The sequence below is a fragment of the Aptenodytes forsteri genome, unplaced genomic scaffold, assembly GCF_000699145.1.
Source record: "Aptenodytes forsteri isolate BGI_AS27 unplaced genomic scaffold, ASM69914v1 Scaffold73, whole genome shotgun sequence".
Taxonomy (NCBI): Eukaryota; Metazoa; Chordata; class Aves; order Sphenisciformes; family Spheniscidae; genus Aptenodytes; species Aptenodytes forsteri.
In genome coordinates, this window is record NW_008796215.1 from 3,069,166 (window position 1) to 3,082,019 (window position 12,854).

The 12,854-nt window shown below is 39.9% G+C and overlaps 1 protein-coding gene across 1 annotated transcript in view; it reads left to right on the plus strand.

Moving 5' to 3' along the window:
* Window positions 1-12,070, plus strand: part of TIGAR (TP53 induced glycolysis regulatory phosphatase) — a 13,891-nt gene extending 1,821 nt beyond the window's left edge. Inside the window, exons 2-6 of the mRNA XM_009288533.1 lie at window positions 1,814-1,851; window positions 3,509-3,630; window positions 7,502-7,579; window positions 10,052-10,162; window positions 10,590-12,070. Of these exons, the coding sequence (XP_009286808.1) occupies window positions 1,814-1,851; window positions 3,509-3,630; window positions 7,502-7,579; window positions 10,052-10,162; window positions 10,590-11,048 (808 nt within the window). The 3' untranslated portion in view covers window positions 11,049-12,070. The remainder of the gene's footprint in view (window positions 1-1,813; window positions 1,852-3,508; window positions 3,631-7,501; window positions 7,580-10,051; window positions 10,163-10,589) is intronic.
* Window positions 12,071-12,854: the final 784 nt, after the last annotated feature.

A 12,854-nucleotide genomic window follows, 5' to 3' on the forward strand; every position in this document is an offset into this window, starting at 1 on the left:
TATCGCTGCCGGGCTGCGGGCTGGGCAGGGAGGCGCTTGACCCGGAGGGGCTGTCTAGTCGCTGCCTCTGGTGATACTAGGTCCGGCTGGGTACGTGAGCCTGTTCCAGTATACTTCAGTTAACCAGATAAGTCAAGCCTTACCGGTGTAGTTCGGTATTGGCGGAAGTGCGGTTGTATACATAACGTTAGTAAGCGCTATTTGTGAACTCTTAGGTGGCTGCTCGTAAGACCTTTCTCCTGCCAAAAGCTCTCTGGTGGGGCAAAGAGCTCGTTTAGGAATGGTAGCCTAACATTTCTATTGTGAAATGTTAAAGAACTGGCGTTTGTGACTTAGTTAAAATTATTAAGGTGAGTTTTTCTTTCAAGCTACAGTGGATATTGACAAAAGATTTGTTGTTAACTAGGCTAAGTAGATCCAGCTTCCTGCAGTTGACAGTAGTTAACTGTTTAATTTTTATGAAAGCTAAACTTTTTTGCCCCTTTAGCATAATACAGTTTAATACTTGATCAGTGCAACTGGAGCAATGACTTCTTTTTTTTTTTCCTTCTGATTTTCCTCCTGTCAAGAGTTACTCTTGACTTCCCTTAAAGACCTGGATCTGCTGCCTTGGTGCTGTAGTTGCAGCTTAACTTTTACATCAGCTAGAAAACATGTGAGCCTGAAACAATGTGTGGAACTTGCAATCTTCTGGTGGGACTCTTGCAGACACTTCGGAAAGATCCCAGTTAATTCACCAGCAAATGGGTGGGAGTTCATCCATCACACTGTGCTTGCATATGCTGTGCTATCTTAGTGCTACTTGGAAAACTGCACGTTCTGCTCTTCCCCCACCTGCACCCCAACTGATGACCAGCAGGATGGACTCCAGCCTGCTGCGTTTTCCTCAGGAGGCTGGAAGTAGCTGTCAGGACATGGGGTGAGCCCGAAGAATTAAATTGCTGCCCCCTGTGCAGGAAAGAGTTTAAAGTGCACTAAAATACAGTGTTTTCTCTTAAAAGTACTGGTATTCTGTGATCAGTTACCTTTTTGGGGCTCATCTTGAGAACTTCCGCATGGCAGTGTTGATTGCTCTCTCTATAAAAACCAAGCAGCACACTTGACCTTAGTACTGCAAAAAACTTAAGCATATGACATTTCAGTCAGGTGAAGAGTCTCAACAAAGTCAGCATGCTTAACTTTGTTCATGTCAAGTTTAGTTGTTAGGTTTTTTCTCCTGAGTAAATCTGCACGTGGTTTTAGTCACTCTTCTCTTGAAATACCATCATTTATGGTTTTCAAGGTAGAATATTCTAATCCTTAAAGAAGGTGATGTTCATTCTAGTAGTTTTTCTACAGCTCTGGCTTCTTAATGCTGTGTTACTTCAAGGTGTGCAGCATGCTCTGCTGCTGTCTTTGATAAGCTCTTGAATTGGCTTCCCTTTAAAGCACAGAGGTCCAGTTGGCTAGCACACGCTTTTCATAAGAGGACTCCAGAGTCTTCCTGCATCTTCCCTCTCTCCAGCATCGAGGTATTATTGTAATAGATAAATAATGCTGCATTTATGATGAATTTAAGAAATTGCTTGTGTTCCTTTTATCCCAGGTAAGTTTGTCTTAGTAAATACTGATGGCATGATCGGGGTTGACTACTGGAAAATTTTTTTTTTTTTTATTATTATTATAAAGTTTTTGAAAAGAGGCTGTGCTGTACTGTATCTCATTTTTCATATTCAGACTCTGCTGTCTCCTGTTGGTATCTAATATAATAATGCTTTTGAACATTCAGTAAAATTATTGAGCGTTAATTTTTTTTGTTTATAATCTCTTTCAGTGGAGAAACAAGATACAACAAAGACAAGATACTGCAAGGTTAGTATCAGTTATTCTGCTAAACTTGTTAGAGATGGAAAATTATTCTTCCCTGCAAAATGTGAAATCCTGTAACCAACTGCTGAAATGTTAAGTATTATTACGGAATAATATTGTAAGATTAAGAGACTTTATTTGTAAGCCAGGATGTTAGCTTGATAGCTTTACAGAACTATGAAGATTCTAAGTCGGTCTCCACAGAATATCAACAAATAGTGATGCATTTCTGCTATCAACAGGAGTGTTAGAATAGTTCCTTTTTCTAAATGGGGGGGGGAAGTTACCTGTAATCAAATAAAGCAATAGCAGCACCTGTTACTAAGGATGCCAGAATGTCCCATAGCACTGTGTTAAATCTCAGTAGTATGAAGCCTGGGAAAAGGGCTTCTGGGGGTCAGAGGAGAAGTGAGAGCTGCAGCTCTGGTGAGGAACCAACCAGGTGCACGTTTGTCCGATGGAGTTGGTAAGGAGCTGCAGAAAGATGGATAAAGGTCATGTTGTAAAGGAGGCTATTGCCTTAAGAAGGCAACTCAAATTCTGGACTTCTGGTGTCCTGTCTTTTGCTACTGGAAGCATATAAACGATGGTGCATTTGCTTGGTGAAAATTGTTTTTGTCATTGTTTTGGATCTGATGAGAATTGCACACTCTCTGCTTTGACTTCCTGCAAAAGTAAAATAGGTGATACAAGTGTGGACATAGCAATTTGTTACAGGTTTACCCCTCTGCCACAGTTGTTGGTTCTCCTGCAGACTCTGAGCTGTGACAGGAGCACACCTTTTTCATTCAAGTTGGATTACCAAAGTGCTGGTTCTCTCAACGCTGTCCTAGAGCTCTGTGACCAGCTAGTTTCACAGACTACTCTGGCTGAAAACAATTTTTGGAAGGGTTGCTGCTTTTCTGCTAGGTTTGTTCCATCAACATGCTTGCTATACAGCTGCATGAGCATTAGCGTCAATGTGCGAGGTGGAGTAGGGGAGAGGAAGAGACCACAGCAGATTGTGTTTACATCAACTGTAAAATTCTTGTGAAACTGTGTCTTTGGCAAAGAATGTGTGCTGCTTTCCGCATTACACAGAATGCCTTCTTGTTGCCTCATTTCTTCAAGGCATTGTCAATGTTAGGGAATGGGGAAGAGCCGGCATTTCGTATTTGTCAGGACTTGACTCTCCCGATGTGCGTGGTTTTTCCATATATGTATTTTAGTATCAACAACATTATCTCAACTGTATTGTCCTTTTTCTTATTTACAATCAACAAATCTGTTTCTACAGTTTCAGTTTCAGTTGTAAGATTCCTCTTGCAGGAAGCCTACCAGTGACCATTCTAAAAAGGACAAGTGACTTGAAATGACTACTCACATTTAGAAAATGTAGGCCTCTGTTTTATGTTTAAATTTGTCATATGTATACATTAATATAAATATCATCGATAATGATCCTTCTGTCTTCCTAGCCTGTACTCCCTTTATTCATACAATTTGTGTGACTGAGTTTATGGAAGACCAGAGGAACAGTGGCTTTTACTAATGGTTGGCTTTCCTGAAGGAGAAGCATTTTAATATGACCGAGCAGATTCTTTATTGCTGCCATGCTTGCTCAGCTGCTAAATGATCTAAAATTTCCATGTCTTAATGTTGATGGGGTTTTATTTTGTAGGTCAAGGAGTGGATGAGCCGCTCTCTGCAACTGGTTTCAGACAAGCAGATGCTGCTGGTTTATTTCTCAGTAATGTGAAGTTTACTCATGTCTTTTCAAGTGACCTCCTTCGAGCAAAGCAGGCAAGTGCTTCGCGAGGCAACTGAATGTAAATATTAGCTTCAGAATTTGGCATTTATTTGCTATTGATGATGCAAAAATAATACAGTGACGGAGAGCCAAAAGCTATTTTGATGGACTTAGAACTGCAGTTTGAGTTGTGTAGAATTCAAGAAGTCCTCTGAGTAAGGAAATTTCAATGAGAACAGCTCAGTTAGGAAGCGATGAAGGCCAGCTTGCTTTGCAGGATGTCATGCAGTGTTGCTCTTATGGATTTGCTCTTATTTTATGTGTGCATAGGTTCTTGCTAAAGGAGTAATCGGGACTTAGAGATAACACAGACTGAAGTCAGTTTTTCTTTGAAGAAGCAAAACAAACTGGCTGTGATACTGTTGTACTGTGTTATGCGTTGCGGCTGTGTGCTGTGTTTTACTGAGGAATGCAGACCAGTATAGGCAAGATCAGGTTTTGCTGTAAAGGCAGTACAAGGATCGTTAAATGTGCAGAGGTTGGATTTTGGCAGGAACGTAATAGCACACCTCTCACCCTGATGCACTATTTTAATAGGTTAATTAAAGAGGAAAAAATGTTAATTACTGAGTGGGATTACATGTGATTTTGTGTGCAAGATTACGAAATACTCAAAAAATTAGGGAAACAGAACTTTCAGAGGTAGAGGCATAGATCAGCTATTCTAGGAAGGTCATGTCTCCCGTGGAAGCCCTATCCTTAATTCCCTTTTCTGTTACTGATGCTGTGGTTTCAGGAGACGTGGGCTTCACGTGATTGAAACTACTAAGTGATTCCTGATAACCCTGCTGGTTGCTCGCTTTTTGCTCTGTTGTCCTGCTACAAAAGTCTGTGAAACCTTGCTGTAAACCAGATCAACAAAATCTAGCATAAATACCCTTTTTTTCTTAAAACATACATCATCAACATTGCTCATCTCTTCTGCAGCACAGTCCCATAAACTGCTGTAGCAGCACAACTTAGGCAGAAAACAAACTAGAGAGACAGGGAGGGAGGAGTGCAATAATTAGATATTTTTAAGATGCATAATAACTGCCTGACAAGTCGCTTCCTTTAAGTGTGTGAATGGCAGTGATTATATTTAAAAATATTAATAGTGCTTTATAATGTTCATAAGACTGTCTGTGCTATGTGCCTGCCTTAGGAGAATTGTTTTTGAAAGCTTGGCTGCTTGAGAGTCAGGTTGGTAATTTTTTTCCTTATATTAGAGATAGCCTTTTCCATGAGAAGCATTTGCACTCTCATAATGTAGAAGACAGACCTGAATCTGTCCTTTGCGTAAAGGAAATGTGTTTTCCCATTTGTTTGACAAGCTATCCAGACTTTGTGGAAGCTTTTCCAAAGATGTGTAAAGCTGCAGTTTCCATTTGCTTGGAACTCCCCTTTTTGGCAGCTGCAAATCTATGAAGAAGTGTCATTTATTACGCTGTCGCTACTACGCTGTCACTTCATAGCTCAAGTATGAGAGGAATGTACAAGTTCCCTTGCAAAAGAGGAAAAAATGTTTTTTAAAGAAACCGTTAGTGGTAAAGTTTAGTTACTGGCTGTAGCCAGGGTGTGTACTGGTTACCGGAACCAGGAGTGGTACGTGGTCCTCTGGCTGCTGCCCGTGGCTGACAGCTGAACGTTCAAGCCTCAGCAGGATGGGAGAAAACAGGGATGTGTGCAAAGAGAGATAGAATCATAGAATCGTTTAGGTTGGAAAAGACCTCTAAGATCATTGAGTCCAACCGTCGACCCAACACCACCATGCCCACTAAACCATGTCCCTAAGTGCCTCATCTACTCGTCTTTTAAATACCTCCAGGGATGGGGACTCAACCACTTCCCTGGGCAGCCTGTTCCAATGTTTAACCACTCTTTCAGTAAAGAAATTTTTCCTCATGTCCAATCTAAACCTCCCCTGGCGCAACTTGAGGCCATTTCTGTACTAGCTGGGCAGGAATTCTGAGAGCTACAAGAGATGCAAAGTGAGCAGGTATAGGAAATGCAGAGAGAGGCTTTGCAGGGAAGCCTGTTTGAGAGAATAAGCCTAGGAGGGAGGGTCAAAGACTAGCTCCAGAACTTAGCAGCGTAGAAGAGAGCAGGCAGACCTGCAATGTGAAAGTAAAAAAAGACTAGTTGGACAGACTGGGATGTGGTGTGAACAGGGCATAACTCTAAGACTTGTAAGCTTAAGAGAGCATAACACATAATCCCCCAAAGTCTGCAGGGGAAGATAGGGCCTTCTGTGAGATGCTCATGCTGTTGGGACAAGAACTCTGCAGCAGTGAAGGTAGTTTCAGGACTGGGACAGGCTGGGTCCTGAGACGGACAAGAGAAAATCTTTGGGTCTTTTCCATGTGTAAAGTGGGGCTAATATCCCTTCTCTCACTGTGGTACTGTGAAGATTCAGGAACGTTTCTGAAGCATGCTGGTATTCTAGTGGTGGATAGTGCAGGAAAGATGTGAGGAAGTTAATCTCTTCTTCAGAGCAGATTTTGGTTTCAGCACAGTAAATGAGGCTTCATGTTTAGTATTTAGAGTTCAGAGTATGAATTAGTGCTCAGTAGGTGAATGTTGTCTATTCTGCATGCTGAACAAGATCTCAGTCCTGGAGAAATTTCAGGATATAATCATATAATTAACTATGCTATTCATATATACAGGGAAGTTGATTCAACCCCATCTGAATTGTGATACTATTCTGTGACAGAAATGTAAAGTTGCAACATAAAGCCTTTTGTAAGCAAGACATTAAACAGGTCATAAAATCTTGTTAGTACAACAAGGCTGCTTATTATTTGCCAGAATCCAAGGAGCCTTTTAAAAATGAGTTCTTTGAATGTCAGTTCGATTGGATGTGGACATTTGCACAAGACTTCCAGCTGATGTTACCAGTCAAAACTGTATGCGAATCCAGTACAGCCTTCACACTTTGCTGCATATAAGAACAGGAGCAGGTTAGCTGCCCTTTAGTTCCCATTATTGGCTGTGGCAGCCAGACAGGTGTATAATATCCAACATGCTAGAGCCTGTATTAGGCAATACTTTTTCCAGAGTGGTATCAGAATTTCCTCTTGATCAGTTGTCTTGCCCTCCCTGCACCCCCAAAATCACGTGCTTCCTTGGAAGAAAAAAAGATATGTAGCACAAAACTCAAGACATCCAGACTGTTGTTAAAAGCAAACTAAGGCCTTTGGGTTTTTCTCTGTCTCTTGGCCATGCTGTCAAAAGGCAGGTGAATACAATAGGCTAGATTATTTTTTTCCCCCGAGTGTATCATCCAGTGCATTTCTCCCTCGTAACATCGAGGCTGACACTTCAGTATGTTGCCAGCAAACACCCTCCTGCCTCTTAACTGCTTCAAGAGTGTTTGATTTCTGAGATGCATTAAGTAGCCGCTTGCCAGAAAGTAATTTCATTTGTTAGATGCTATGTTTTTCGCAGCCGGATTAACTGATCAGTTTTTAGGAACGTACTGCTTTTGAGTCTGACCCATGTACTACATGTAAAGAATGTGTTGGCTTGATTGCTTTGTGAGTGGCAGTATACTCAAGAGAAGATGTGGCTTTTATCCCGGTAAATCCTGCTGCCGCCGTGCGTTCTGCTGCCTGCCTTTCATGGGTGCTAAGTGTCTTCAACTGTTCTGGACTTTGAATTGTGAAAGAACTTCCGGAAGATTGCAGCTTTTCTGCCTTTTATGGCCTGACACAGGCCATATATCCAATTCTGACAGACACTACTAGCTGAAAAACTTTTTATCTTGTTTGTTTGGGTTGTTGGGTACTACTAACGTGATTCACATTAGCTGTGGTGGTGTAAGATGGTCTAGCCATCCATAAGAAAACAGCTCATTGATGTGACTGTATATTCACTTTTTAGACTGCTGCCACAATTCTAGGAAAAAATAAGTTTTGCAAAGATTTGGAAATCAAGTATGATGCAAGACTTCGAGAGAGAGTAAGTGCCAAAAGAGTTTGTTTTAATATTGAACGTTGAACAACTTGAAAATGTAACTTACTGCTGATGGATATCTTGGCTTATTAAATGGTAGATTTAACAGTGGAAAGCACTATTTGATGTGTTTTTAATCATTGAAAACTGAACTCTTCACATCAGGTACTATAAATTGTTTGCAGAATTGTGAAGCAAAGCCAAAATTTAGTGATCAGTGCTGTAACTGTGATGCTTTAATGATTTAACTAAGGTAAGATTTACATGTAGAGGGAATTATCTTAAATGTAATAAAAAGCTTAGCTCTGTTTTCTAACCCCATATGTAAAGTGTTAAAGATATTCCCTCTGCCTACCTTCTCTGTCCTGATGGCACAACCGATGTTGGCTTTTTAGCTGTTTATACCTTTTCATTTGCACAAAGACTACTGGAAAGCTTTCTGCTGTCCGTGGAACAATCTGCTTTCCTGATTAGTCTCTCTGCCTGATAACAGGCATAATTGTACCTCCTGTCTGTTTTTAAGTATGTCTTGATCAGAATAAACTCAGATGCTGCCTGTTTCTGCTAATATGAATCACCCTTCAGATGCTACACTGAGAGTGTCAGCTGAATTTTAAAGAAGGAAATGCTACAAAACCAAAAGTGGGTTGGCATATTGCCAGCAGGCAAATAAGCGTTTAAGGAGCAGAACATGATTGTAGCATTTCCTATTTGGATCTTCTTTTTCTGTCAGACATGCCAGTTCTTCCCCTGAAATTGGCGAGTTAAATGCCTCCCAAACTTCTTTAGTTGCTTTACCACCTGATGTTTTCGAAAATATTACAGTTCATGGTACAGAATTTTGGAAAGAATAATCTTAAGTCTCTGTTACACTTTTTTTTCCCCTTTCACAGTGTTTGTATGGATGTATAGAAATGCCAATACAGTGTCTGCAGGCCACAGGTTGTAAGTCACTACTCTGGATAGCTGGAATTAAGTTTGAATTGCCTGAAAAGAAGCAAAGTCCTTTGAAAGAACATATGTCATTGACCCTATTAAGAAAGTTTTATTCTCTCATGCCTTGCTTTCATGAGAGAAGTCTGGAAAAATCTTTTAAGATTAGGATTTCATTTTCAGCAGCTTCAGAGCACTTACTTCTTCATGTCTCTCTTCGTGTTCTTAATCTGCCAATATTTTGCTTTAGAGAAAGGGATCAAGAGGCTGAAGTAAACGTGTTTCAGTACATTTAAATTCTGAAGGGGTTAATAAATTAATTATTATGGCATCTAATTTCATATCCACAGCAAGTGGATAGTGACATAGAAATCAAAAAAGCCTCAGTAATGAGTATGTGTCTGTATCCTAGTCATCAACATCTGGATTTCCAGAATGTGTGTAACTGAGCCTTTTGACAGTATAGCATCAGTTCTTACTTTCTCAAAATACTCATCATAACTGCAGCGGTTTCTCTGTCTTTGGGCGTTCCAAGGAAAGACCAAAGCTTTCCACTAGAATATATTTTTCATCTGTTAGTAGTAGTGAAGTATTAATCTGGTTTACTATTGTTAGAGATGTGCCTTGGAAAGATCTCAAGGTCAAAAATGGTAATGCACATCCAAGTATATCTATCTTGTAAGATACATTACAGATGGTAAATACTACGTTTTATGATGGGACTTCTAGTGATCCAGAATAACCAGCTGGTTTATAGGGGTTCTTACTACTGTTTCTCATATGGGCCTTGTATTTGGAGGTCACAGGAATAAGCATGTCATTGAAGATAGTTAATTGCATGTTCTCTGAGTCCATTAGCATATGTTTTTAAGATCTCTTTTGCCTTTCTTGTTTTCTGAAAACACTGTAATGTATGTATGTCCTGAAAAAGTGGGGGGATGCCTTATTGTTTATTTTTAATAGGTAGAGTACTTGTGGTGTATTTTGTTTTTTGGTTTTTTAAATCTTTGTCATTTTCAAAAATTCTGATTTTAAAATGGACTCCTCTGTTGTGGAGATTTCAGAGGTTTGTAGAGAAGATATTTGTTTTACTTGTGAAAAATAATTTTCTGTAGTCTTTCTGCAAATGAAAAGTAAATGGAGTTTAGCCTCGTATGAACAGCTACATACAGAGGTGTTTGCAATGTAACCTCAGTTAGAAAGACACTTGAATTTTGTATGCTCAGAATGAGTGTCAAGAATGTGGGAAAAAATCTCAAGGCAAAGATCAGGCTGAAGTTAGTGTTTTGAATTTTAGTACTTTAAATGAGATGCTGCTCTTAATGTATTTCTCTACCCAGCATATATATCTACTTTAACTTAAGTGGCAGATATAAAGATACCTCCTCCCCCAATATTGGAATAAAATGTAAAAGGTAGTTAAGCCCGCACGTTACACTTGAGAATCCAAGAAAACAAAGCTGTTAAGAGATGGTCACATTGGAAGCGGTACTGGAGACTTGATGTATCTTGCTAAACCCGCTCTTTGTAACTTGCCTCTTACAGAAATATGGTGTTGCAGAAGGAAGGCCTTTGACTGACCTCAAGGCTATGGCAAAGGCTGCCGGAGAGCAATGTCCTTCATTCACGCCTTCTGGAGGGGAAACACTGGATGAAGTATGGTATTTATTTATTCGTGCTCTAGTTTCTAGGCCATTTCATCAGTGCAGATGGAGCTATTGCATACTTAGGAACATCTTATTGAGAGGTTAGCCCAACCAAAGGTAGTTACTTTCCAAGCTAAAAACACTACCTGACGCGATTGCAGTGGCTGCCAAGAAGGGAATCTCTTTAGAACTAAAATACTGATTCTGAGACTGACTCCTCATGAAACTCTCGTTTGCAGAAGGATGATGGCAGTTACTCTCAACCTTGGCTTTGGAGGGCAGAGGAGTTTTTGCAGCATTCAGTAACTTATCATTGATTTCTGAGACTTGTCTGTGATAAATGTTTATCTTTTAACTGAAGTAGTTATATCTCAGATTTCTGAAAGCCGAAGTCTCTTGCATTCTTCACAATGTACTCTTCTGACCTTTCTCTTTAGGTAAGAGAACGTGCGAGGGATTTTTTTGAATTTCTCTGTCGGCTAGCTGTTGAATTGGAACAGAAAGAGCAAGACATGCATGGTGCAGCAAGCAGAAGCTCAGGAACATCTGAAGAACAGTTAGTTTTCCCTTGGACAAATGACTGCAGTGAAGCAGAACTTAGCTCTGGTAATGGTGGAGCTTCTAAAATATTAGATGCCAATATATTAGTGGTGAGTCATGGAGCCTACATGAGGAACTGGATTGGTTATTTTGTTTCGGATCTCAACTGTACTTTACCAACAAATTTAACAAAGTCTCAGTTGTCTTCTGTCAGTCCCAATACAGGAGTTAGTCACTTCATTATAAAACTTGAAAATGGAAATTTGTTAAAACCTGAAATCACATGTGTTTGTCTCAATCAAGACTCTCACTTAGTGGATGTGGGAGCTGAATGTGTAGCTCCAAAAGTGTTTTAAGAGTCTTTGTAGGGGTAAGTGGTTTTACATCACCGTTATACTAAGCTTGGGAAAGGTATCTGTAGTAATTACTGAGATTGACTGGAGTTATTGACACTAAACTGCAAAATTGAAGACATGCAACTGCTTACCATCTTAAAATGACACAGTTTGCATGGTCCTAGCGTCCGATATAAGTTGGCACTAGAGGAGTAACACAAATGTTCTTTATGAACAGAAACATACTTCAGTCACTTGCGTATCTGCTCCTAGAGTGCGTATTTTTAAAAACTTCTTTTGATTAGTCCATAATTATTTTGGTTATCTCCAGGTGAAAGAGTTGGGGAGGGGAGAGGAATGGTGCCTCAAAGATGAGCTATACTGTATTCTTGTTTTACTACAAAATGCTATATTGTAATATTAAACATATATGTTGTCTTAAAATAACTTTTTTGAATGCAATAGTAGAACCTAAAAAGGAGCGTTGCCTAGTGGAAAAGGTTTGGTACAGAGTCGGGGGACATGTTCCTGGCTCTGATACTAAATAGCTGTGAGACTCTGGGCAAATCTCTTTTCCATCTGTAAAATGGGGATGATATACCTACCTCGCAGGAGTGTTTTGTAAGAAATTGTTAGTGTTGTTGAGACCGCTGTTGAAGAGCACTGTACACAAACAAAGTATTTATTTTTAACTGTAAGCAGGATGAGGAACCTCACATGCACATAGTTGAAATAATGGTCTCTCTTCTTAAAAGGAACCTTCTCAATAGGGTGAGTTGTACCCAACTAGAATTCTGTTGTCAATTGCCGTCATACACTTGACGGATGAATATTTTTGCCTAGAATTGGGCAAGTTTGATTGCTTGATGATTGCTTATAGTTGCTGTTAGTACTGCATTCTTTCCCCACTGGGGTGTTTGTAGTGTTACTGTGTAAGCTCATCTGACTTACGTTATTTATAATATCCACATACTTTTTCTTAATTTGCATATTTTAAGCCTGTTTAAAAAAAATAAAAAAAAATTAAAGGCTCCTGAATAGAACTCCATTTCATCTGTATTTCTTTTGGGGTAAAAATCTTTGTTAATATTACTCTATGGAGCTTTGCTCAGATCATATAACTTCCGTTTTCTTTTCTGAAAAACCCCAGGCTGGTCTTTTACTGTGAAAAAGAGCCCTTCTTAGGGCTGATGTGTCAGTGCTATCCTGACTCTTACCTGGAAGAACCACTGAAATTAAAGTGTTAAGGACATACTTAAATTGCTTGCAACTGTACAAAATTAACTGTTTGACTGAAGTTTTAATTTTTTGTAATTTTTAAAAATATGCTGTCCTGTGTACTTCAAGCTACTTGGCTTCTTTGCCTTGAAGCAGTGACTTGAATTTTGAGGAGGAAAAAGAGGTTGCTGTTGTTTCCCTGGAGAGGTGGGTAGCTATACTTGACTGCGGCCTTACTAAAAAACAGCAACAGAATTATTTAATCGGGCTGTAGTGACTGTACTTTGCTTCTTCCATTGCTGTGACTGTGGTTCAGTCGGAAAGTTCTCACGATTGCTACTTGAACACAGAACGGGGATCTGCTTCCGTTCTCTCCGCTGTTTGCCGAATGCTAATACTGCTAGAATGTAGAGGATGAAGCGGGAAGTGTTCAGCCCTGAGGTGACCAGAGGTAGGCTTCTAAGGTAGTGCTCTCCAGAACCTGGCTGAAGGCTTCTAAGGTAGTGCTCTCCAGAACCTGGAAATGAACCTAGGGCTTTTTACTTGCAGAGGGGCTTGTTTACCTAGCAAATCACCATGAAACCATCTGCTGCTGTGTCTGAAAACTAG